Source organism: Lytechinus variegatus, chromosome 1 (assembly GCF_018143015.1).
Source record: "Lytechinus variegatus isolate NC3 chromosome 1, Lvar_3.0, whole genome shotgun sequence".
NCBI classification, from domain to species: Eukaryota; Metazoa; Echinodermata; class Echinoidea; order Temnopleuroida; family Toxopneustidae; genus Lytechinus; species Lytechinus variegatus.
Genome location: NC_054740.1, coordinates 95945087 through 95973036, shown reverse-complemented (window position 1 = coordinate 95973036; position 27950 = coordinate 95945087). Strand labels below are relative to the sequence as shown.

The 27950-nt window shown below is 35.1% G+C and overlaps 2 protein-coding genes across 5 annotated transcripts in view; both read right to left on the bottom strand.

Annotated features, from left to right (window-relative positions):
* The window catches only part of LOC121429533 (band 3 anion transport protein-like), a 35940-nt gene extending 20380 nt beyond the window's left edge, over positions 1-15560 (bottom strand). For 2 of the 4 annotated variants that reach the window (XM_041626610.1, XM_041626618.1), the window contains exons 1-4: positions 15424-15559; positions 4195-4288; positions 3695-3830; positions 1841-2058 (exon numbers count right to left, since the gene is read on the bottom strand). In XM_041626610.1, coding sequence (XP_041482544.1) covers positions 1841-2058; positions 3695-3830; positions 4195-4227 — 387 coding nt within the window. In that variant the 5' untranslated portion in view covers positions 4228-4288; positions 15424-15559. Of the gene's footprint in view, positions 1-1840; positions 2059-3694; positions 3831-4194; positions 4289-10987; positions 11152-15423 lie in introns of those variants that run through there. The other 2 variants (XM_041626593.1, XM_041626600.1) reach the window with 2 other exon arrangements.
* Positions 15561-20618: 5058 nt separating this feature from the next.
* The window catches only part of LOC121429523 (anion exchange protein 3-like), a 58796-nt gene continuing 51464 nt past the window's right edge, over positions 20619-27950 (bottom strand). The window contains exons 13-21 of the mRNA XM_041626585.1: positions 27284-27432; positions 26554-26748; positions 25640-26044; positions 25245-25334; positions 24327-24493; positions 23536-23789; positions 22974-23143; positions 22109-22279; positions 20619-21486 (exon numbers count right to left, since the gene is read on the bottom strand). Of these exons, the coding sequence (XP_041482519.1) occupies positions 21409-21486; positions 22109-22279; positions 22974-23143; positions 23536-23789; positions 24327-24493; positions 25245-25334; positions 25640-26044; positions 26554-26748; positions 27284-27432 (1679 nt within the window). The 3' untranslated portion in view covers positions 20619-21408. The remainder of the gene's footprint in view (positions 21487-22108; positions 22280-22973; positions 23144-23535; positions 23790-24326; positions 24494-25244; positions 25335-25639; positions 26045-26553; positions 26749-27283; positions 27433-27950) is intronic.

Below are 27950 nucleotides of genomic sequence, written 5' to 3'. Positions count from 1 at the left end.
GCGTCACCCCACCCCTACTTCTCAGCAAAAACTGTCCTTATATTTCATACTTTACATGCAAGAAAGAAACTGCTGAGTTTTAAAATTCATTCATAACAGTATTGTGCTTTCTGGCAAGTCCATGCATTACGATGCACCCTACCCGTAAGCCATAATGCTTCCTTCCTTTGAAAAGAAACACTGGTCCTCTTCTAAACTGATTGGAAGGAAAATAGATTTTGAGCTATAGGATTCACAGCAGCTGATGTGTGAAATGTCATCATTTTTTCATCAAAACAACCACACCTCATGCAATTAAATAGTTGGATGGGGGGTTGGGTGTCCGGACAGTTTATCTTGTTGAAGCCTTCTTTTTTGTCTTTGGGTTACACTAACAATATGAATTCAATACTTGTTATAATCTTCTATTTTGTTCTTTATAAAATTAATATTTCCAAACATTTTTTACTAAAAATTGATGAAACTGCTTGTGAATTTTTCCAAATGACTTTCTAAAATTAATCGTCTGGACACAACAACCTGTCCACACACACAACAACTGGGTATTCTTCATCTCAACATAAACTGTTTGAAAATGAAAGGACTATCCACATGTATGTACACAGATTTAGAAGAAACAAAACTCATCGTCAAAGGTATATGTAATCCTATGAAAGCCATATTATACATGTATTACTCTGAAAATGTGATTAGCATTTTGAGGAAAATACAATTGAAAAATGCATAGCAAATTGTTTTGCCGTAACAAGCCACTTACATTCCCTGGAAAATTGAAGGATTTCCCCCAAATTTGTGTCTAATTTCATTTTTTCTTTAAACCCTACCCCCTAGATGGAAGGAGTCAAGGAAGTAATCAATATAAGAATAAGGATCAACTTCTTGCCCTCAATGAATGAAAGTAATCTTTCATAATACCATGCGTTATGATGTCATCCACCCAATACTAGTTTAACCACTCCCCTAGGTATAGGAAGCAGATATTAAGACAACATTATTAGTAGTTTTTCCCCAGTGTATTGCGTTGATTGCATGATTACGTTGCTTGAGTGACAAGTGAATAACTACTGCGCTATTCAAGCTGGATAGGTGTATACATGTATCTTGGACATCATTCCAGTTGGCTAAATGCCTAATCTTGTAGATTATTTAAAAAAAATAATAATCCTTGACAGATAGATTATGATTTTATTTTTTCCAAGGTGATAAACACACACATTTGTCCACTTGTTTGTATTACAAACCACAATCAATACCACATCACTATCATATCGTAGGGATTTAAATAAATATTTGACCATGCTGATTAAAGCTTTTTCAAGGTAAAATGTAGTCCCCAGTTAAAATATTGACAAAAATGATAAATCTGGCTAATTACAATCATTGTCATAGTAAAAATTTCTATTCTCAGAATTGGTGTTATAAGAAAAATTTCTCCATGCAATGACTGCCCTTTATTTCATTGATAATTTTCAACCACAAATGATTTAAACAACGCAATGAAATTATCTAAATAAATAGTTATCTATAGAATGATATTCATTTTAAGATCTACATGAAGTTTTTGAGATTTGAATCATTTCCCTCCATCCTACATGTCCAATATAGAAAATTAGATTCAAATATTATTAGTTTTCTTTGCAATGAATTTATTACATGTTTTTTAAGAAGCAACAGCAAATTGGGGCAAAAAATGTATATTTATATCAATATTTTAACCAGTATTCTTTGAAGTACCATAATAGCTAATGTTCTGGGTATATATTTCATTAACATTTGGGTGAAGCTCTTAAAAGTGAATAAAATGAGATAAATTATGGCAGGAATGAAAGATTGAGCTCACCTTTGGTGCAGTTTTCTCTCCCCCATCAACACTATCAGTGACGTTCTCTTCAGCGATACTTGTAATGAGTTCCTCTGTAGCCTCAGCAATGCTCTTACTAGAGTGACTAGTGCGTATCTTCTGCTGCTGGCCATCACTCTCTCTTAAACTCCTTGAAGATCCTCTCTGTGGTAATGGTTCCAGCTGATGATGGACCAAGACATTGTCACTTCTATGACCTGAGAGGAGGGGGGAAGAAGGAAACAGGGGGAGGGGGTAATGATTGGATGGGAGGAGATGTATGATGATGACAGTGATTGAATAGGACATTGTCCACAAGATGAGAAAATGCAAGGAAGCAGTTTTAGAAAGACAAAAGCACAGGCGACGTGATAGGGGAAAAGGAAAATAGGGCGTGGAACAAGAGTTGGAGGAAAAAATAGTATTCAATAAATCATCACTCCACAGTTCACTTGAATGTGTGGAATGAGATGAACAAGAACAAGGTAGACAATTTTATGAGCATTACACTGTTTCACTGACTGTTTAATCAGAAAAAATTCTTTCACATGTGGAAAAAACTTTACACGTAATTGTAAAACATATCTAAAGAAATTTTAAAGTATAATAATTCAATGTTTATATATTAAGTTTATTATAGTTTAGTCTGGTGAAGGTACACTCACTCTATGATATTATTATTAAACCTTGATATAAAACACTGTTCTTGAATGTCAAGATAATATGACATAAACAGAGTTTTATCTGAAGGTAATCCGATATGAAGGATACAGATAGGTCTCATGTAACATGTGATTCACATACATTTTCTGTATACAGGTATCAATGGAATATGAGAGGAATTTAATCAGTCACTAAAAGAATGCTCATCAAACAAGGTCCATCTTTCACTGTTTAGTATCAACATCAAATATACGAAGACCTTTGGGTGACCCTCCCTCACCCCCTCTAAGAAAATAAAATCAAGCTACATGTAAGAAGAGAATATACATGTGATGGGAGACTGAGATTTTTTTCAACATTTTTATTAAGACCTCTAGGCAACAGGCTGTGAAAATAACGATTACTCTAACTTCACTAGTTTAAAGTTTCATGACTTTTTTGTTCAAACAAGCCCATTAAAAATATTTTGTCACCAATATTTTTTTTATTTTCAAACTGCTGACATTAAAATCATATGGGGCAACATTAAAAAGGTTATACTCTCAATACCAGTAAGTACAACCCCCCCCCCCCTCCTCCCCCCATTATCCCTATTCATTTGCAAGCGAAAACCTTTCCTCCACCTTTATACTCCCTGGTAATTTATTCACATATCAATAAATCACAAACTTAACAATACTCCAAGTTCTTTACATGATTTTTGCTTATGGAAGCAATATGCACGGCAGCAATGTCTTATCAAATATTTGTTTAGTCATTACTGCAGTATGGAGTACCTACCAGTGACACTTTGCAAATAACTATGTCTGTATGACATCAAGTTCAAGTATTTAACATACAGACCATGTTAGATTGGGAGAAATCCTAGTTCTGTGTCTGGCACCAATGTTTTACACAAAAATATGACGTTTTGATGCTATACTAGTACATACAGTAGCACCTTTTAATTACCAAGTTGGAATTAAAAGTTGGAAAAGAACACTGCATTAATTTTCTTTGATATTATTTATACATGCATGCTAATTGCTTTGTGAAATTCACTCTTGTAACTCCTGAAGATATTAAACTGCACTAGCTATGAGAGACAAAATAATCAGAGTTTGTTGAACAAATATTAGTTATTACTGACATCAGACATCAGATTTGGTGATGCTGAAATAAAAAAATCACTTCAAAGAAACATGATCTTACTTTCATAATCCTTTTCTCCAAATTGAGGGAAGTGATTCTCAGGTTCCCCATCCAAGGGGCTGCTTGTTAGAGGAAGCTTTTCAGGTGGTTTTAATAATTCCTCAACCTGAAGATCAAGACTGGCATCACTCTTCTCCTAAAAACAAGAATCATATATACAACATCATAAGGCTTCATTTCAAACACTTTTTATTCATTTTGCGAGTATTAGCCTAGGTATAATATTTACCTGCATCATTTCTGCTGAAGAATGAGACAATCATCTTATACATTTAAAAAAAGCAAGCAAAGATTTTCACCTACCCTCCACCCCTCCCCAATATACATGTATATCATCTTCACATCTTTGACTAAGTTAATGTTATTCCTTGAGGGGGGTCAATAGAATTCCCAAACTTTACCCTCCTTGGTGTCTAAATCATACCTGTATCAAGCAAAGGGTTTAAACTTTTCATCAAAATCCAATACTATTAATTGACTAAAAGAAGAAAAAACAATACCTTTGATGAAGTAGGACCACCACCCTGAGACATCTCGATGTTTCTTACAGCCTATGTAAGGTTGTAACTCTCATGAATTAAATTAGCTTTTGATCTGCAAAACAGAATGAAAGATAGACAATAACTGATATGCAATGTTTGCTGAAAAAAAAAGAAATAAATCAACTATATGAAACATTTCATTACAAAAATCAATGGATTCTTTTTCTTTTTACAAAACAGCAAAGTATCACATACATGTATCAATATTAACCTAACTTTGAACCTGGGCCCTGTCTTTACAAGTTATGATTGATCCAATCAACGTAACTCTATGGAAATCCATCAATGTCATAATTTTTTTCTATGGGAAATTGGCACAATGACCTTGGTAAAAAAGAGAAGCAAAGTGAATTTTTAACCCCAAAAAATGAATGCATGAATATACATCATAGTTGAAAAATATTACAAACAAAAATGCATGTTGACGTCGCTAGCCGTCCATAGTTGAGATTGATTGGACCAATAGTAACTCTTCGTAAGACGGCCCCTGGACTGTATCTCATGAAACTATGTCTGAAGTGAATCTTGTAAGGTTGCGGTTACTACATGTAAGCATTTGGCTTAGAATATATGAGTATTCAATGTTAGGAGAGTAACAAAATCCAATGCATACTTTAAAACAATTGAAGATTTTTTATAAAAGGCCAACCTGAAGGCAAGAATACAAGGTAGCAAGCATACAATAGACTACTGAATGCTTAATCTGCATCAAGACGTGGCATTACTTTACTTTTTGTAACATACCCAATACTGGAATGTTGGGCAAGCAACACACTTGAACACTAAACTTTTAAAACACTCCTTAACCAAATAGCCCCTGAACCGCCCGAGACCGCCCTTCCTGTTACACACTGAACCGCCCTTAACCGCCCGTAAGTTTTATCTGTGCTATAGTATCTCTTGTTACAATGCTAATATTGCATGTGCATACTGTATAGGTTGGCTGCTATATAGATCTGCATAGAAAAGTGTATGCTCCTATTAAGTATAATGGAGAGAAAAACCGACTGACACGCATTGGTGTGTAGCAAGTTCCAGACTGTTTCGCAATCAATCTCAGCAAAGATGGCTGCGTCCACGTCTCGGAAAACCACTTACTCTGTCGAAGAATTTTGAAGAGTTCATCAAAACGTTGGATATCACACAGAGTGACATCGAAACTGATATGGACGATTCAGATTTGAGTTGGAATTAATATTTAACATATTTTATCACTGAATTGGCAAAAACTTTAGTTTTATTTTCATTCTGTCAGTAAAACTTATATTTTTTTGAAGGTGTGGGACTGGGGTGGCTGAAACCTAAACTTTTGCTTTTATTTCTCAAAGGTCAAAGGTCAATATTTGTACATCTGATTGAACTTTGCAATGTACCATTTTATTTAACAGGTCCTACGCTACAAAATAAATATAAGTTGTAATGAACAAAAGTACATTTATAACTATTTCAATTTGTTTGGAACAATGCCTACTAACTACCAGTTTTGTTTCCTTTAGTGAGAGATTGCCTTTATGCGTATGATCTGTAGGTGCTGTAGGGTTTAATCACATTTCAAACCCAGTCACTTGTGCACACGTACAGTCTATTCCCAATAATCAATCCAACTTCTTCACACCCAACATATTCAAATCTAAACCAATTAGCAGGAAAGGCTCAGTTTAGATATGACCATCAACCTCTTGTTTGTAAAGATATCATTTGCATTACAAACCAATTTGAAATAATTTAAAGAGAGAAAGAAACAAAAATAGACAGGAGATACATTCAACTGAGTTTGGGGATTCTGAAACTGAAACATATATTTGGCTGTTGAAAGTGAAATCATGACACTCTCATCTTAAACAGTGACATTTTTTTTTTATTGAACTCTTGTACACAGGAAACAAGAGATAACCTAAATTTATTTGCAAATTATCATTTTTAATCAATAATATGTATAAAGCCATGATAAATATAAATGAAAAATTGAAGAAAAAAAAGAGTTCAAGATCAATTGCATCAATTTGCCTTTAGAGAAAATTGCACCAAAATTGTGTAAAATCTACCTTAAGATATCAAATCAAGACCAGACTTCAAGGATTCAAATCTTTTAAGAACACTTGTATTTATACAATAAGCCCTAGGAAACATAAAAACAAACTTTCCACACACATAGAGACTATGGAGTTACCAACTCCTTACAGAGACTACAGCCTAGGCCGACATATTAGTGTATTATGCATCCATAAGAAACAACTATTATTCTACTAGTGATGTTATCCATCTCTTACACAGAATAAATAAAAACCTCATACAGTAGCACTCAAAACAAGGTATTACCAAATGATAAAAAAAATTGAAGAAAAATCAAAAAGCTATTCTCTCCTCTAAAAACTACAATTCCTGATAAATCTGGATACTGAAAGTTGTGCCAAGTTGGAAAGGAACTTGATTTTAAAATACAGGATGTTCAAACAAAATTCCTGGTTATATATAATGGGGCTGTTCAAAGTTCCATTAAATGACAGCAACTGTTAGAACAGTAAAACAAATGGAATTTTAATGTGGAAAGTGAAAAATTGTGAATGTAAAGAAAAAAAACAGACAATATCCTAAAGAAAATGCATTATCAAGGCATGCAATTAAAATGAAAAGAGTTAAGAGGAAAAATCCAATCTCACAAATTCAGCCAATGAATGATCCAATAATGCTTGTCTTTCAAGCAACTGATCCTTGAAGTAAAAAAACCAACTTGTTTCCTCCAAAAATGGGCATCCACATTACTTTCCTGGCATCCCAATGTATAATAATGAGCAGGGTGAATCCCCTAGTCTATATAATGTTGAACGACACTAACAGGAAATCATCAACCGGTAACCAGAATCTAGAAAACAGTCATCACCAAATGAATCCTTGCCAACCAGAAAAAAAGAGCGATAACATTTACAGGAAACCATTCATATGGTTAGATCTGGACATGACGCAACCCAGAGGTACACAACACAACAGCCAGAGATATAGATGTGTACTATCTGATTGGTTCAAATGAAGGGAAAAAAACAAGCGAATGTAGTTTGCGTATGATTACAGAACAGGCCCCCAATCATGCCTAAGACCTGCCCTCATTTCAGTCCTACAACTAGTTTAGAACATGTGAATGGGAACACTCAAAGCAATCTTGGAAGTGAAAGTGGTCTTCCAAACCAGTTTGGAAAACCACCTTGGGATCGTTTAAAATTGTTTAAAGCTAGCTTAAGCACTGTACATGATGTAGGTCAGAGCAAAAACAATCTTCACATGTGTTAGACGCACAACTGCATAGTGTGCAGAAGGTTTACACTGCGGGTTCAAATTCTTGCGCAAAACATGTGACCCCACCCACTGAGAGCATTCCCATGGTAACAAGACCGCTTTACCGTTAGTAGGAGAAGTGGCTTTGAAAACCACTTTTAGGCAATCAGATTGGAACACCAGTAAAGCGATCTTCCAAACTGGTTCCCTGAACTGATTTCCATTAAACTAGTTTTTGGATTGTAATGAGAATGAGGTCTAACATCACTAAGTACTGCAAGAGGTATGATTTGAGGTCAAACCAGTTGTCTCAATTTTATCGTTAAGATTTATTGTATACAGGATATATACAGCTTCCTGCGTAAGGGATTCTTTTCACTATTCCTGTAAACTTACAAATTTAATATTGTATGTTCTTGCAAGGTCTCATCAACTTCCAGGGTACGCTTGCTTAGCAACTAAATTTTGGAAAGATTTTTAAAATATATTACATTTATCATACGAGTGCAATTCATCCGATATTATTACAAATAATTACTCATATACCTAGATTGATAGATCTATAGATGTTTACCAAAAAATAAAATCTAAAACCCAAGAAGTTGAGGACTGAATCAGACATGGCCATCCTTAAACTTGGAGATTTAAACTGGCTTGTCAACTTCCCTAATCATTATCTGGTTTCTTATCAGCCATTGGTAACAAATGACTCAAACCACTACCAAGAGTGGTCACAACAGATTTGTTATGACAATCCTTAATGTCTTCAGTTTATCATATGGTAGAAGTGGGAGAAAACCAAATGAAATGGAATAATTAATGAAAAAAATTAATTATTTTTGAATTACTTTATAAGGAGAAAAAGGGGTAGAGGTGAGAGCTAAGGGAGTGATCCAGAATATGTAAGAAACTTAATTATACAAGCTCTGTGCAGTGTACAGTTGAGGCCAGAAGTTTACATACACCCACGAAATTCAAAGAAAAAATGACACTTGCCAAACATCATAGAATTTACTGTATCTTATAAAATATTAATGCTATCCTGACAAATTTGATATCAAATTAATGACTATGCCATACCCCTTCATCACATTGCTTTGTCATCAGGAGCTGAAAAGTATTTAGGATTCATTTTTCCCAAAATTTCTTCATATTTTAGACAAATTAAAAATAAAAAGTTGACAAAAAAAAATCATATTTGTGCTAATTACTTCTCAACACAAACATTTCAGATTACACTTTTTTGTTCAGTGGTGACATATCATGATAAAAATTAAAAATGTAATATGAATCATAGATTTGACATTTATTTCTATGAAGCGATATTTGAAAATAATAAATAATAACAATAGAATACATTTGGCACAAATTACACTTTTTTCAAAGAAAATTCCACCTGAAATATACTTTTATCCCAACGGCATCCCAATCATGTGATAGAGCTTAATACGCTCTTTCATTTGATACCAAATTTGTCATAATAGTATTTATATTTTCGAAGATATAGTAAATTTTATGTTTGGCAAGTGAACAAATTTCATTGAATTCCATGGGTGTATGTAAACTTTTGGCCTCAACTGTATACATCTGATAACTGAAGGTATACTATGGGGGCACTCACTTATTTTGGGGTACGGGAACATGCCGCTTTGATGATCCCCTTTTCCATACCTAATTTTCAGCTCTCCTGATACTCCAAATGACAAAATTCAGTTCAGAAGCCACCCAGCCCCACTCGCAAGGCCCGTTACGAGACATCTCAGTTCCCCAGCCCTGTCAAAATTGTCAAGCGTGAGCAACTTATGCGAGAGGATGCACGTACGGCTTCACAACTCCCTACATACAACTAGTAACCGCTCCATGCACAGCGCAATACCTATAGTGCCACGATCCCGTTCCGTAGGCCCTGTTTTTCACACACCGCGTATCTATGGTAATTAGTTCCCAAGACATGGCATGTAATTTTGTCAGCAGGTTCAGAAAAATAATCTTAAGAAAGAGACTAATAGAATATCCTAGTCAATCACAGGCCAACCTGTTATTCAAAATTTGTGCTAACAAACTGTTTCCTTTACAAGTTTTTTGTTGAAGATACACCTGAGTCCAGTGGTACAACTTTACAAGAGGGGAATTCCCTACTGTTTTGACTAATGAATACATTGTGTAATTTGCCTTTTCCTACAAATAATCTTTAAAGAAATAATAGATTTTTTTAAAAGATGCTTTAATACTGTACCCATTGTCAGGTGCCTATTGTTGATAAAAAGAGGGAAAACCATAGGTATATGTAAGTGCCCCCTGTAATATTTTAAGCTGTAAAAAGAAGGAATTTTATCTGTCTATCCATCTACTAAGTATTCGTTTTCATTTCATCTCCTGAGGCTATCGATATCGTTAGCAGGAGATCGTAAAAATGAAATCATGCATATTCATGCAAGCACTACCAAGACGTACTACTAAGTTATGAATATTCATAATTCGTACCAAACGTAAACCCAAACTGTGTGTGTATGTCTACTACTGCGCTGCGCTAACGCTGTATATGGGTCTGCCACCGCGCCGCGAAGGAAGCCAGAATCGACACAAGTAGAAAAAGAGAATTTGCTATTTAACAGGCGGCCTTTTGGAATAAGACAAGAAAAGCAAGGAGAGAAGACGGTGAGAATGAAATTGAAATGATTTAAAGAAATCAGAGTGGTTTGGAATGTAAGAATTTAATGAAGAAATGAGATTATTTTGATCGTGATATAGACGGTCAGACCTACATACGCGTTTTACTGTTATTACTGGCGGCGTGTGGCGGTATCCACAGATAGGTGTTCTGGATATAACCACACGCATGTGGCTGGATGGTAAAGACACACACGTGTGGCTGGATGGTAAAGACACACGCGTGTGGCTGTATACACTGCCTATAACAAATGGGAGCCCACACGGACACTTTACCGTCGGTGAATGGGGATTACAGTAAAATGTCAGAAATTGTTGAATAAATCCCCAGACACGACGGTTATTCCTGTCTAAACAGACGGCTGCCAGCTGTCTAGTTAAGTTTGATTTAGATTTAAAAAAAACTCTAGGCCCTAGACTAGGCCCTAATAATATTAAAAGACAAGTAACTTTTTAAAGTCATGAACGTTTGAAGACGGGGCCCAATAATAAAATATTTCAATAAGATGACCACGCTTAAAGTGAGAGTTGGTTTGTCTGGAGTGGAGACATGTAAAATAGGGTTAAAGTTAGGCCTTAGATATTCACCGCAAACCGCGTCTACAAGTACAACATCTACTCGGATAGTACTGGTAGCTGGTGTACGTGCGAAGATACCACACCACCACCACCAACCAGCACCCGCGCTTCCCCGCTCCAACTCCAAGACCACCTTCATGACTTCACCTGGCGTTTCCCGCTGGCGCGCTACTATACTAACCTCAATTAATACGCGTAAGGAAGGGTTGTACAAAATGCTTAAGTCACTCACCTTTGTTTTCCCGACATGGACGCTACATAAAATGGAGATTTTACAAATAATACCACTGGTTTAACCAATAGAAAATGTTCTTTAATGGTAATAGCGGACGACCCGAGGCGGCCAGACGTAAACAATTTCAGATCGAGTATATCGGATCGAGCAATTAAGACAAACAAAATGATATGCGGACAACTTACAGCTTTACAGAGGGCGCTAAAATTAAATAAGTTGTAAAGTTGTCCGCATCATATCACAGAATCCGTGGTCCGCAAGCAGTCGAGTCTGGCATGGGGCGTTATGTTTATCCCGTTGGCCACAATTCTCATCTCTTTCATGCACATCCGTCACACCCCTGCCTAATGGTTGCTCCGGCAAAGTCAAGTTGCCTTCGCCTCGTAAAGGCGGACCCGCCCCATAAAAGGGTCATCAATGTGTATAACCAGTGGCGTAACTACGGGGGGGGGCATGGGGGGGGGGCACGTGCCCCCCCCCATCGGCTGACAAAAAAAAATGGGAAAAGGAGAAAAAAGAGGGCGAAAGAAAGAGGAACGTAGTGGGAAAGAAGAAATTATTATTCATTATAATGGTATATTACATTATAATCATGTTATGTTATATTACATAGGAAACATTTTTATCATAACTGTATGAAACATAGTTTGCTCAGGGCCTATTTTGTCATTGTTCCTGGTGCTCGCATTGTCTGTTTATAGAGATGTATAAACCTGTTGTACGAAAACTCCCGTTTCAAGTCAATATACACCAAATATGTTATTGTTTTATGTAGTGACATATGCTTCTTTTTTTAATTACTACTTGAAATGATTGCCCCATGTTAAGGACTTAATATAAAACATTTCCTGTTCGTGATAACGTTCACATCAGTGAATTGGTGAGATAAGTCTGCTCTCCGTGAATTCCTAAAATCAGTGCTTAAAATGTCCCTTTTCTGATCTGAATATCAAAAATTTTCAGCTCGCGCTTCGTGCTCGCATTATTTGGTTAGTGAAATACATATGGTCTTAGTGAATTCCTACAAGCAAGCCTTAGAATGCCCCGCTTCAGGTCTGAATTATCTAAATTTTCAGCTCGCGCTTCGCGCTCGCATTATTTCATTAGTGAGATGTGCATGGTAATCATGATTACAATGACTACACAAAGTGCTTCATGTGTTCAGATGTAATTCTAACAAAATCAGCAAGCGCTTGGCACTCGCATTAGATGACTATGGTGAGATATGTATACTATTAAGGGATTTCTAAAATATAGTACTTAAGATCTCCCTTTTTGGGGTCAATACAAAAATTTCGGCTCGCGCTTCGCGCTTGCATTGTTTAGCGAGACAGGTACGTATCATGATTACAAAATCGATTATAATGTCCCTTTTTAGGTCTGAATATCAAAAATTTTCAGCTCGCGCTTCGCGCTCGCATTATTTGATTGCTGAGATGCGTATTTTTATTTATGATTACAATGACTTCAAGTGCTTCCTTAAAATGTCTCTATTAGGTCAGTATACCTGACAATTGAGCGCGCTTCGCGCGCTCACTAAGTGACTCAAAATTTTTGCTGGTGCCTCCCCAATGCCGTGACCCACGGTACGCCACTGTGTATAACTATAAGTCCTTGAAACAAGGCCCATGTTTGAAGGAAGGACGACCCGCCCCTCTTTCTTGAACATTAGTTTTTGGGGGCCTTTTATTTGACTTATATTAGTGATATGTAAAAAATCGCGGAATGATTATTATTTGAAAATTGCAAGGTAAATTTCGAAGTAGCCAGTAGCGGACCGTGACCCGGAGGAGACAAAGCATTGGGGGGGCACTGCATTGTTTGTGAACAATGCCGTGCCCCCCCCCCAATGCTTTGTCTCCTCGGGGTCACGGTCCGCCACTGGAAGTAGCCTACAAGTTCAAATGATTTTTTTTTTACATTAGGGCCTACCGTCTTTGTTTACCTCTTAGTCTTGACGATGGAAGCTTAAACTACATTCTTTCAGAAAAAAAAGTGTAGACTAGACCTTACAGCCATATATTTTTTTATTTCTCAATTTCACTTCTCTTCAAATAAACAATATATTGCTGCCGGATTTTATCACGTAAATATCACGTACCTCTTCATCAGATTTATCAGTCAATGAATTCTGAAAATAAATCCAAAGTGGTCTGGTAAAGACATGCAAGTCACCCCTCCCACACCCCCCCCCTGCAATAATAGCCTTCATCCAGTCCTAAATTTGAAGCAAATGATTGCCTCGATCGTAATTCAACTTTTCACAACAATCTACATGCTTAAATCTGTGCCAGACGTTAAATATTTTCTGTCTTCTTCTACTTTAATAGTGATAGGGCCTAACTAGAGGCATTTGAAGGTGGGGATCTGTTTCTCAATCATAATTATAACTGGAGAAAGAAAATGTAATGAAAACTATATGGGCTCAAGTTTTCAGGTGATGCCGTCGTAACTCAAAGGTGATATAAAGTTCAACTGAAAATTATACCAGCTTTAAAATTCAAAGTTTAATACCATAAAATGTATAAAAATAACGTGAGGTGACCATAAAATAGCAGTAGCTTGGGAACAAGCTTCGTTTTAAGACTCAGAAAAGATTGACGGCAGATTCTGCCATAAATTAATAGGCCCTATTACCAAAGGTGAATAGGACATGGAAAAGTCGTGTAAACATTTTTTTTTTGCAATTTAGAAATGAAGATTTGAACCCAGACAGAACTAACACCAGTTCTGATTAGAGACAAAGTTCAAAAAGGCAATAATACAGATATAATTACTTTATTATGTCTATTAAGCAACATTTTACATGTTAGGTGTACCATGCAGTTATCTAAAATCGGGGGGGGGGGCACGGTGCCTTCCAGGATAAAAATGAGAAAAGGAAAGAAAAGGAAAGGAAATGTGTAGAATATATATAATGACAATTATGACAAAATGTGTCCCAAAGTGATGTTTTGTATTAGGAAGGATATACATTTTCTCATCATAATCTGGCCCCTCAAAAGTTTGGCTCAGTGTTTCCGCTGCTGCTCTCAAATATCCCCCCCCCCTTATAATGGAGTGGTTGGGACTTGATAAGGAATTTGCCTCTCAGTGCTTAGTTTTTCTCCTTTCCCCTTCTTTTTAAAATTTAAATCAGTTGTAACTGATAACTGTCCAAAGGTTGAATTGTAAATCTTGTAATGATATAATGAACAAGTTTTTATGAGGTATAATAACAAATCATTTATTTCATAATTATTGTATGCTCAAGGGTTCAGCTTTGGGACAATGGTGGTGATAACAATAGAGGAATAATACTTGTATAGATGAGCCAATTAGGCAAGAATATTTGCTAGATTTTTTTTTCCAAATTCGTCCACAGTTGAGATACTCTATTGTCTGTTATAAACATGATTTTACAGGTTATACATCACAGTTATGACTATCATTTCACACAATATTTTACAGAAAAAACCCCAAAATAATGATAATACGCTTGTTCTTAAATTAAATCTTCTGCGGTTCAGTTTCAATAAATGTATTATATCAATTTGTTGATTGCTTTGGTTTAACACATACTTATTGCTATCACTGCATTATTTGAAATGAATGATTAAGGAGGAAAGTAACAAGTTTCGTGTTTTTTTTTTTACCTATATCATATCCTTATTGATATTAAGGTCAAATATATTCCGAATAAGACATGGGACTATTATAAAGATCTATAAGATGGAAATACGGGATCAGAAAGGGGTGAAGATTATGAAGTGCGTGTGCGTGAAGTGATGAATGAGTGGGTAGGGATAGAGGAGGGTATAAGTCTGTTGCGTTTGGAGAATAAAACTCATTTGTTAATAACGCTGGATTACTCTTATAGAGGGCCGGGTGGGGGAAATGGCCAGGGAGTGGCAAAGAGAGCGAGAGAGACCAAGAGTACCCCCCCCCCAAAAAAAAAAAAAACAGAGGGGATGGATTATAGTGGGGCTTGGGGAGCGAGGGAGTGGGTCGAAAAAAAAACACAAACATATATTCACACTTCGTGACATTTGCAGACTCTCCAACACGTCCAATCGAGTTTATAAGAAAATTAACTACTTTCTCTGAAAAATATATCTGTTCGGTAGTAATTCGATGAAAATTAATTTCGACAACGTTTCTGATGCTGACGAACATTATTGTTCTGAAAATACAAAAAGCGATATGCTCATCCATATAAACACATTATATTGACTAAAATAAATCTGGAATCTACCAAAGAACATTATAGAAAACAGATGGAATCGTTCAAATGAAAAAAAACCTCGACCTTAGCAAAGTAAACTCATAAATCTCGACAACACCCGAGAGGAAATGATCCTCCCGATCGGCGCGCTGCATTTAAAACACAGATGTAATATTAAAGGATGGATATTCATAAAATGCATTTACCAAAGGAAACCGAATCATCTTACCTTATTTCAAATCGTCTGATTTTAATAGCTCGAGTTTCTGATTGCGCGTCAGCAAGTCAACCTCCGGGAACCCAGCGATGAAACTCACTGACAGGCGAATGAACAAGGAAGCACAAACTTGAACTCATCACCGAGGCTTTTGTCACGCTTCAGTGTACATTAGAGCAAAAGACTTAGGATTCCCATTCATCATAAAAATGAGTTTCTTATCGCATATAAACAGAGCAATCACAATTGTGAGAACTTTGACCAATGACGATGTGTTTTGGGCGCATGCTTTTTGCACGATTATCCAAGTGATCTTTTTATTGTAAAAAGTAAACCAAGAGATTATGTTTCATTATTTCTACCCGCGAATAATATGATTTTACACCGTCCTTGTCCCTTCGTACACCTCTCATTCTATATAACAAACATCAGAATTATTTAGACAATTAAGAGCTAAAAAAAGGGAGAGGAGACATTTCAGTTGTGGGACTTTTGTATATACTATTATTATACAAATATATCTGGCTTTGAGAAAGAATAGTAGGAATAGTTCATATCCGAGGTTGGTCTGGCAACAAGCCCCCCCCCCTCCTATGAGAAATAGCTATATTGTCAGTCGAATATCATAGTGGTGGTATTCAAAATCAAGTTTAGGAAAAAAAAGTTGGAATATTCGTGACAAATATCCCCCCCCAAAAAAAAAAAAAATTAACGTTTCCCTATCGTGTCCCTACATTGGGACACTAAAGACAGGAGAGGGGCTTCTTTAGAAATGAGAAAAGCAGCTTGAATAAATAAACCCATTGTAAATGGGGCCGTATTCTCAATGACTTATTTTGATTACCAAAATATGAAAATGGAACTGGTATCATTCAAAGTTTTATTATTCTCCTTTATATATGTTTCATCTATTGTGATCATGGAATTTGCAGTTACCTTGAAGCATTGAAAGAGGGCATCAGAAGAGATATGTTGCAAAAACATTGTTTTGGAGAACGGTACTGTCATAGCTCCATGGTACTATTATCCCGGTGGTCTCATAAGAGCGAGTAGCAGCACTATCCATGCACCCATGGACCATGGTGCACCTATGAATGAAACCAGTTATGTAACATCTAGCATTCTTAATCTAATTTTCAGTATACGATGTGTCTTCTTCCTTTGTTCTCTCTCTCTCACTGAAGTTTTAACAGGGTCTATCTTCACACCCATCGTTTCAAAGGAGAGATTTAACTTGTATTAATGGGTAGTAGTAGTAGATGGACGGCTTACAAATTAAATCTTTGTTGGTAGATTAATAAGCCTTTGTGGTGTGCCTTCCCGTGTATTCTATGTAAGAACCTTCAACTTCACTTCTTTCATCAAATCCCGCCCACTCCCTGTCTCTCTTCCTTTCTGAGGTTCACATAATCCCCATATATTGTTTAATTCTTTTCTCCATGCTTCCAACCCACCACCTCTTTCTCTGTCTCCCCCACTCTGCCCCACCTCTCTCCCTCTCTCTCTGCACCATTAGTTCATCGGTCCTATTTATCATCTTGCTAATTTCCTTATTACAATCTGGTTTATCATTCCATTATTTTTTTCATTCCATTATATTTTTGCTGCTGAATGTCAATTGTAATGATCATCAAAGTGATTAGCAGGTATTGTAATCATCCAATTGATGTAATAATGTACAGACAATATTGATATACAATGTGTTCCATTATTTTTTCAACATGTTTCGTTATGCCTATAAGTTTTTTGTCTGATTGGTTCCAATCTCTATCATGTATGCACTCTAAATCATCAAAACTCAACATTTCTTTCAAGCTGCATATTCAACACACTCACAATCACACAGTTTCCCTAGCACTACAATAAAAACAGCTTAAGAAAAAGCAGCCAGCAAATCTGTCATTTTGTAACAAAGAAAATATGAATACTCATTCCTCTTTATTTCTCAAATCTCGTAATCATCCTCAACAAAAAATAGTCAATTTACCTTGTTTGATTAATCTTCAAATTTTGAAAGACATAATTACAATGTGTTCTTGATGCTCACTAAATTAAACATTCTCTCTTATTTACATATTGCTTGGAAGATCATATGTTTTGGTGAGAAGCAAAAGGTTGTTAAGTCAGTACACAAACACAAAGTGCCCTTCTACATCTCACCCACTCACAGAAGTATATATAGTATGTATATAATGATGGAAAATCATATATATGTATATATATATATATATACATTATATACATTCATAGAATTACTTTGGCAAAGTTAAACTTAGAACATAACACAAAGAGAACACAATAAAACAACTTATTATTAATCAAGTACATACCAACTGGCAAGGGGTATTCAATATTCAAAGGAAGGAAAAAAATGTAGCATTCAAAGGGGATGAAAATATTTGACAAATAAAAATTACAATAATTATAAAGAAACTTTCATGTGAGGCATGATCTAGGATACTCAAGAAAAAAAAATTAATATTGCATAAAAACCCTAATAATTCTGCTTAATCTCAGCAAATTGAGACATCCTAATTAAGTGACAGATCGGCTCCGATGGGTGGGCAATTATGGTAGTTAATGTCATGATCTATGCAAATAAGCTGTTGCTAAAATATATATGTATATAAACATAACAAAGTGGTAATGAATATAAATCCAAACCAAGCCAAACCAAACCCCATTACCGTTTAAATGGTGATAAAATTCTTTATTACTCCCAAGAAAGCTATGAGAGGAAAACAGGAATGACATCCATTCTCTTAATACATATTCATTTAATGGTTCCACAGCAGCCTCAATCTAATGTAAGATGATATGATTATATACAATCACTTACATGTAGTATTTCTAAAGGCATTTTAATGAAAAAGAATTGAAAAAATATATTTTCAACCACTTACTGCAATTCAAAATACACTCTTCTGGAGATTGACTATATTTACAATACTTATAATAGAATGGATTTCCAAAAAAAAAGTAAATATCAAATTTTCATACGAGGACATATAAAAAATATTAATATCATTTCATTGAATCCTGAATTTTATACAATTAATTTAAATAACTTCTCACACTAAAATATATTAAGTATATATCTGGAAGCATGAGTATCAATATCTAATATGACAAAGAGTGGGTGTAATTGCACTTTGCAAAAAAAAAAACATGCAAAGGAAAAATGATACTAAGTTTAAATAAAGGAGCAATAGACAGACAGAGAGAATAGAAATATTCCAATCATTACACAAAGTCACTTTATCTCCTGGTCATTTCCATTATCAATATTTCATTTCATACATGAAATAATGAAATTAAATAAAACATATATGCTTCGATTACTTTTAAGAAAACCTCAAGCTGATTTCTTTTGGTTTCCAAATAATTAAACATGTATGATATTTTGGGCATTTTTAGAGCTCATTTTGCTTTCCTTAAAAAAGGAATATATAAACTGCATTCTGATAACTATTTACATGATAAGAGTTTGGGGTTTCCAAATAATTCAATATGATATCTGCACTGTGGAAGCCCACATTTCAATCTTGAAAATGATAGCAAAGTGTGGCCCTACATGTTCTTGTATAAGTCACATGATACAAAATACATAATAAAGCAATAGTTACCATCATCAATGTTATCATTCAAATCCAATAGGCCAGGCTAAATTTGAAATATAAAGACAAAATGATGATATAGAATCAATGACACTTATATAGAACTGATAAGTATTTTCAAAACAATTATTGTGTCAACAAGATACAGATATTTACATTTTTGTATGGAATTTTAAACTATAAAAGTATATGACTTGTGAAACAAACGTTAACAGAATAAAATAAGGTTTTCCTTATTTCATAAAAAAGTAAAGTATAAACCCATTTGCTCAGTTTTTGTGACACATCAAAATATTTGTTTTATTTTTTTAAGTCCCACCTAATCAAATAACATTTTAGGTCAGGCATACTCCCTGCTGCACTTTTTGCCATACCATTCTCGGTGTGAACATGGAAATGCCATTATGTAATCAGCTAGGCTTAATTGCAAAGTTTATGGTAACAATTCTGAATGGTTACTTTGAATAATTTGTGCATACAATGATTTTTATGTTGAAATGGCAAATCCTGGATGTTATCATATTAAAAACTTCTTCACTCTTCATCAAATCTTGGAGGATTATCTGTCCAAAACATATTTGTTCCCTTTCATTCATATAATTTTGTGTTACTGCTAATATATGAAGGACTGCCTGCATTAAATGTTTACTTTTTCTTTGATTTCTATTGAGTGGATATTTCAATACTTGGAAATCACCAAATTGCACAGTTACTAGTGCATATAGGGGGGGGGGGGGGTGTCATCATTATTCCACAGGTAATAAGTAACATGTTATACCCCAATACTGCACAAAATCATGATTGCAAATATTTGCAATAATTCTTTTACAAGCACACCTTGATTAGGATATATATACACACACATGTACTACCCATCACTTGGTAAATCTTTGATCGCCATTTAATGACCCATATTATTGTACAATTATTGTTACAACAATACTGCACTAAATTAATTGGTCACCATAGATTTATTATATGTCACTGGGGCATTAGAACGCTGTACATGTATGTCTGCTAAGTTGGTATCTCTTTTCAATTCAATTCAACTTTATTTCCACAATTAAAAACTATATACACAAATCACTGACAAAAACAAGATATTCTACATGTAGAGGGGGTCAAAGGAAGCACAACTGTTGTATAAATTGGCCCCATACTGATAACAAAAATTATATTCATACATGTAGAATTAGCACAATAACAATATTAACCTAATTACAAATAGATCAAAAAGAAAGGGAAGAGGGGGGGGGGGGGGTCATCACAAATGAAAGGAAAGCCAAGTTTACAGGTGTTTTTTCCCAGGGTTATGCTCATTCACATTGATTTAAAATTTTCACAATTTAACAGGATTAATAATAATTAATAATAATAATTGGCATTTATTTAGTGCTTTATCAATCTACGACTGTTCAAGGCGCTTCACAATTATTATTACCCGGTCACTGGATTCATAGCATTCCAAGCAGCCTGTTAGGTGCAAACTTGCTAAACCAACCACAATGACGGTTGTTTCCTACCAGTACCCAATTAGCACCTGGGTGAGAGTGGCAAAGTGTGGATTGACGCCTTGCCAAAGGGCGCTAGGCCATGGTGGGATTCGAACACACGACCCTCTGATTACAAGGCGAGAGTCAGAACCGCTACACCACGGCGCTTCCACATTGGGTAATTAATTCCAAAAGAGTGGTCCAAAGTGTAAAAAACAGATAGTTTTGTTAAGAGTGTATATGGCAAAGGAGGATAGCAATTGCTATGATTTCTAGTTTGATATAAATGGTACAAATTATTCATTATTCACCAGACATAAAAAACACACATGTCATCTGTGAATAACACAAAGTTGAGCATATTTGAATATTGGGGTAAATCATTTATGAATAATCAAAAAGGAGTGGGCCCAGGAGTCACTAATAAATTTCAGTTGCGTATGGCATACAACGCATCATCGCATTGGTCAGATCATTACAGCGTATCCATCAATCAGATTAAGCATTGAATAATATGTGTGAGATTTGTGTTGAGATTTAAGCATGACTGTAAGTCATACTTACTTTGTGAAAACACCTCCCTGGTGTATTTAATTAATGACAGCAAGTTGTGCTACTCAAGCTCATATTCTTTGCCTATTCATTGTTCTAAAATCCTTCACTTTACTCTGTGTTACGCCCGAGCAGCACAATCAACACTATATATTCAAGCAAGTTAAGTGACCCAGTTATTTTGCTGAGCTTACATCTCCTGAAAGGTACAGACAGGAACAAGAATAGACATTGCACACTTCCTCCATCAATACTGCACTACCTTACAGTTACCACAAATGTATGGTTGCTTGAAATTTCAAATATTCTTTCAGCTTTGGTTTCTTGGTGTAATTCTAAACAGGCATGTGGGTGGCTTGGTATTCATCACCCATAGATCCATCAATCTCTTCTTCAGATTCTTCGTCATCCAACTGTTTATGAATAAGAGAGAGAGAAAGAAGGAAATTCATTAAAATCATCACTGCTTTTACTACCTCTATTGCTATTACACTACCCTGCAGCTTTGATGTTCACCTCATTTGCCAAAAGTCTGTTCACTAATTTTTTTTTAAATTGCAATTGCATACTCCAGGAATCATACCTAGTCTTAACAACCCGACAGCTTTCCAGCTATAGCAACAAGTAATTTAAATCACTAATTAAACTATTGCCAGCTATGGACAACTTTACTTTCATTAACCCTGGCTTGCTTTTGTCAACCAGTGTCTACACTCCACATGAACAAAAGTAATTGTGTCTATTTAATCATGTCAGTCTCCATCAGTCTGTGCTCTTCCGCTAATTGTTCTTTTTTATTGATTTTAAAAGTTAATTGCCATTTTTTTTAAGGTTTGCTGCACTAACATAATCCAGGAGCCATAGATCTTAGAGTACACTTAAAAAAGAGTTTAACAGGTGAATTGATTTCAAATGAAAATTCATGGACAATGAAATGTTGAAACGGTAATGAGTAAAGACAATGTTATCTAAAAACAATCTGATAATCAAAATGAAGTAGATTCAACTGCAATAGTGATAATAAAGTATGCTTACAGCTTCCAACTCTTGATCAGTATAAATAAACCTCATGAGCCTACGGATTGCCACAAGAAGAATGAAGAAGAATGGGAAACAGATAGCGACGATGGACGTCTTGATCATCCAGACGGCTACTAGACATACAAGCTGTATAGATGTGAACAGGTGGATCTTCCATGCTTTTACCTGGTAAAAGATTGAACAAACATTTATTACAAGTTTCATCCACAAAATATTGTGGTCTAGGGTTAGAAAACATTGAAAGGTATATCTGAATTAAAGCTTCTTGGAGATGATCACATACTTGCCTGTATATTATTGTTTCAGAACAAAAATCATATTACATAAGTTCATGCACAAATAACCCCATGTTTAAATCCATAAATTCATTCATCCATCCACAATCTGGTATCCATTCATTCCTCTATCCATCTCTCAATCCGCCCTTTCAACATTCAACACTACCATCCATTAATACGTGTAATATCCATTCCTCTCATGAGCAAAACACTTTCTTTTATTTCCAATTTGCAATTCATCAACACTCCAGCTTTCTGCTTGACCATTTTTTCAACAAATCATCCATCCACTTACATTTTGCATTCATCTACCCCTTCTTGTATTCATCGACAATTCACCAATCCAGTCTTTGATGGATCAGCAGTCAGATAATTCTCACTCATTCTATTAATTCTTTTCATTTCTCTCAATCTCCGCACTCAACCATCATCAGTGTAATTCTTCCATCCTCCAATCTCTTCACTTCCTATCTTCATCAATCAATTCTTCTATCATGCCTCTTCATCAATTCATTCTTCTATCACTCCTATCCACCCTCCATCATTCCATTCTATCATCTTCCATCAAACCATTAACTCACCATTCTGATATACTTGACATCCGGATGATGTTTGCTTGGCATAAAGAAGACTTTAATTCTTTCTATCATTTGGAGACCACTCAATGAACAGAGTCCAAGGTATAAGAAGACTCCTAGAAGTACAGCTATTGGCACCTCTCTCAACAATGGTGCCATATATAATGATAAACCTGTGGGAAGCAACAAGATATAATCAATAGGAGTTCTTTATTTAGTGCTTTGAATAAGAGCACTGTACATATGTTATATCTAATGAATCAAGCATTAAACTATGAACAGAAAATCCAAACTCAGATGCATGCCTAATGATCGATAAAAATTAAACATATCATTCACAATGTCGGCATTCCAAATATATATGTAATAATTTTGCTAGTAATGACTTTGAAATAATTGCTTTCTGTGTGTCTGTGTGATTTTACAAAGGTGTATTAATCAGATATCATTATTTACATCTGAGGTCAACTGTTAATATCACAACTGGTTTATAACAACATTCACAGGCAACTGGAATTTAATATAATGCAAGGAAACTAACTGAATAATTATTAATGAAACTGACCTATGGCAAGACTAACAAAGAAATTGGTCATCCTTTGGTCTTTGATGTGGTCTAATCTTGGCTTCACGCCTGGAGCATCAGTCCGAGTCATGACACTTAGACTAGCTACATGAGAGACTGTTCTGACTGTAGCAGCACACATCCAAGGTAGACCTAGGATTCCTGATAGAGCTGTCAAGAATCCCATGATAAACATATCAAGATGAAAACCAGTGCCTTTCTTTAACTTGTGTTCCTTCTTGTTAACAATGACCCTGAGGAAAAAGATAGATCATAATGAACATTGTCACTACCAGAAGTCATAACTTTTATTATTATCATCATCTTTACTACTGTATCATCAACTTCATCATGATCACTATGGTCATCATCAATATCAAATAACAGCACCTTCATCATCACCATCACCTTCACCTTCACCACCATCATCATCATCATCATCATCCTCATTATCATCATCATCCTCATCATCATCATCATCCTCATCATCATCATCTCAATAATTGACATTGCTGGCAATATTTGTTATGGTCACCGTTGTTGTCATTGTCATCATTGACATCATTGCAATGCTCTTCTTCCTATCATAGCCATCACCCAAACTAACTATCATCACAATTACCATTATCATCATAACAGCCGAAGATGTACCAGCTGCAACCTCTCTCTCTACCTCCTCCTCCTCATAATGATTTACCATCATCCATGCCATCAAAGTTTTCATCACTACAGAACCATCCCAACCATTACCATCCTCATTTTCTTACCGACCTCCAAACGAACCCACTTACCCTGTAAGAAGTGTCTCCATGTAGAGAAGGATGAAGACAAGGAATGCTGGTACTGAAGCACCTAGGATGGCTATCATTGGCATGGGTTGATCTACACCCATAGGATTGATAAACCAACCTCTCTTGGATGGATCCGTAGGAGCAAAACCAGTCCCTATGGTTAGTTTCTGCAATCGAACATAGTAATAAAATTCAAGTGAGGATCTGCTCATTCTAATGGATATCCTTGAGTAAGATTGTTGTATTTGATATGGAGTAAGAAACAGAATCAGTAACGGGTGTCCACTGAGTACATTAAACAAGGGACAGACAACCTCCATAATACATAAATCTGACAAACAAATAAAAAATAGATCTGTATGTTCTACTCAATCAAACTGCAGGATAATGGATATCAATTCTTCTTGCAAGGATAGCTGTTTATAAAGACAAATCAAGGAAAGTTATATGTGTCGTAGATGATTATAATTTCACTCCTGAAGTAACAAACAAAGAACACTAATTAACATACATTTGCCATGTTACTGTGAGAGAAATATAAAAAAGATACAATTAACAATTATCTTGTCTTTCTTAAATCTGTGACTAGATGAAACCATTCACATTGATTCTTCTTTATATCATTTAGTGTCATTGTGTATGAAAATTGCTATTATTCAATTTTGTTTTGAGCACAATACATACTTGATACCTTTGCACTTAGACTGTATTATATGGAAATATCTTTTTACCTCCATTCAAATCTTAAGGTCTAAAACTAAAAATAGATAAAATTTCAATATTCTTCAGGGTCCAGACACAGAAAGAAAAGTGTGTGAAAATCACCAAACACAAACAAATCAAACACAATATGTTGTTTAATAAATATTTTATAAAAAAAATTATGAACAAACTAAATGAGATCAATATTGAACTCACTTGAAGGTAGACATTCTTGGTGAAGTATGATACGGTAACCATGACGGTGATTGCTATAGCGATACCAATGTCCCCAAATGCTCTTCTTGACTGTAAGAAAAAAAAGGGAAATAGATAATAATATTAAATATTTATATAGCACAATAACTATTCTATATATACTATTGAATATGAATCAATATGAAATGACAGAATTTGTTTTAGATCAAAAATTCTTTAAAATATTAGCTCTAGACGTATGAATTGTAAACTTTGGTCAGATTTGATAAAATCATCTTGACTGTAAAAGCAATTGCATGATTAAAATATCATAGTGAGATCTTTTCCTTATTGATGAATATTATTCATGGATTTGAAATTACAAAAAAAAAGAGACTATGAATGATTCCTCCTACCGTTCTGCCCAAGAACCTGCTATTTCTGAACTGCCTGATGAAGAACGCTATAAAGAATGTTCCAAATGTAAGAATGATTGACATGAGTGTGGTGTTAGGCTTGGGATCCCAACCAGAAGGTACATAACATTTCTTCTTTTTCTTCCCAGATTTCCCACTGTATTTATCATCTCCATAATGATCAGTAGCATTCATCATAATGTCAAAGTATGTCACATGTTCATCCAGTCCATGTGATAATGATGAGCTGGTGACGGAGCTAGGGATGGGGGAGGTTGTGACGTTGAACTGCTGGACGATGTCGGTGGGCCGTGCATAGATACTAGATGAGTTGTATATGGGAGGGTATGTGCTGTTCAGATCAGCCAGGCAGTAGTTCTCCTGAAAGGGGTTCTGACACGCCACCTAGAGAATGACATGAAATAAAAATGATCTATTTTATAAACAAATCTATTTTGAACCTCTAGGACCATTGCTGGTTAATAAGAACATTCCAAATACTATTAACTTCATATAAACACCAATTAACTACCAGACAGATAATATGAAATGAAGCTATGAAAGATTAAAGCTTTCAGAAATATGAAATGTTAAATGTGAGTTAAGAGTTATTATTCAACCTTGTTACTACATACATCCAACAAAAAAAAATGCTGAAATATATTCAGATTTATCGCTATAAACCTGAACTTGTATTCATAAAAAAGTTACTACTGATAGCTGGTTTCAAACTAATATAAAGCCATTGTGCTTTAATTTGCTGTCTCTTCTATCTTTAAATTATTTTACTTTCTATGTATCTTCTACTGAATTTGATGGAAATAAAAGAGCAACTGAAATGAAATGCCCCAATAGATGGCAGTACGCTTATGAAGGTTTTTTTAATACATGTAAAATGCAGTTATAAAACTTACATATTTGAGTCCACTGACGGTCTCATAGATGAAGATGATAGAAATGAGAAGGGCAAATATCTCCTCAGTAAATCTGGTAAAATGTCGGACAAGAACGCTGCCCTCTACTGCTACACAGATGGTTGCTATAAGAAACGTCCATATACCAATCCACGCACGGAATGGTAACAGCTCAATATTCATCTGCTTGGAAAACTGGAAATGGATAACACAAAAATACAGGAATCATTCTTGTTTCATTAAGAAGAATTTTGTATAATTTGGCTGACTCAACCAATATGGAAACCATCCTAAAATTACTGTATACCTGTTTCATGTGGTGCGCAAAACATCTGTATAACTGATGTAGATATGTTTTTTGACAAAGCATATTGTTTTGGTATGGAATACATTTATGTCATTATTTACTGCCAGAATCAAAGGATCAGTTAATGTTGAAATATAAAATGATGAAATTCATTCACATATTCCAAATAAAGATTCCTTGATATTGGACATTCACAGTTTGCAATTGACACTCTATAGGATAGAATGATATTCATGATGGTCTAAACAAAAATCACGACTGTTACCAATGCACCATTATCCTCAAGATGCTTTGTTTAAAAGATACACACCATTGGTCAATCTCCAATTTATTTACACTGAGCTTCTCTCAACTAAAAAATGCAAAGTGTAAAACAGCTGTCCTGCTAATGCCAGGGTATAAGAAAACCATTTTCATCCTTACCAGTAATAAGTTTTCTTCAAAGACCAACACTGGACCAGTAGGACCTATGATGATGAGAGGTTGTCCTGAGAGTAGTGAGAAGATGATGCCATTGAGAGATGTTGAGATGATCATCTCAGACACACCCATATAACCCTGCGTCATTTCACCTGTTGCAAAATCATGATTGACAAGAACAGACAAAATGGAAGTGAAATCCAGATTTAGTTTGATTAAATTTTTTTAACTATTTTTTATTTAGGATACATGCTTTCCACTCAGGGAATACCCAAAGCACCAGTTTCCCTTGTTAAACAAATCTAGTCTCCTGTAAAGGAAGTGAAGAATTATTTAAGCATGGTCAATCACCAAGCAGACAAGAAACAAACTTTTAAAACCAGACTAAACTCTTTGGTCCGTATTATGAATTCAGGTTTAATTTAGACTCTGGTCTAAAGTGGTGGTTTAACTATGGATAGCCAATTGTGACACAAATCTCAAACAGGACAATTTCAATTCATCAGCTCATTTGACACTAAAATAATTCATAACTGTCTGGGTATTATAACTACTAGTTGACATTTTTGCTTCACACAAATTTAGCACAGAGTTGGACCATGGTCTAAATCATCAATAAATCTGAAAGAAAATACATGTATGTATATATTTTTCACCAGTAACCCTACTC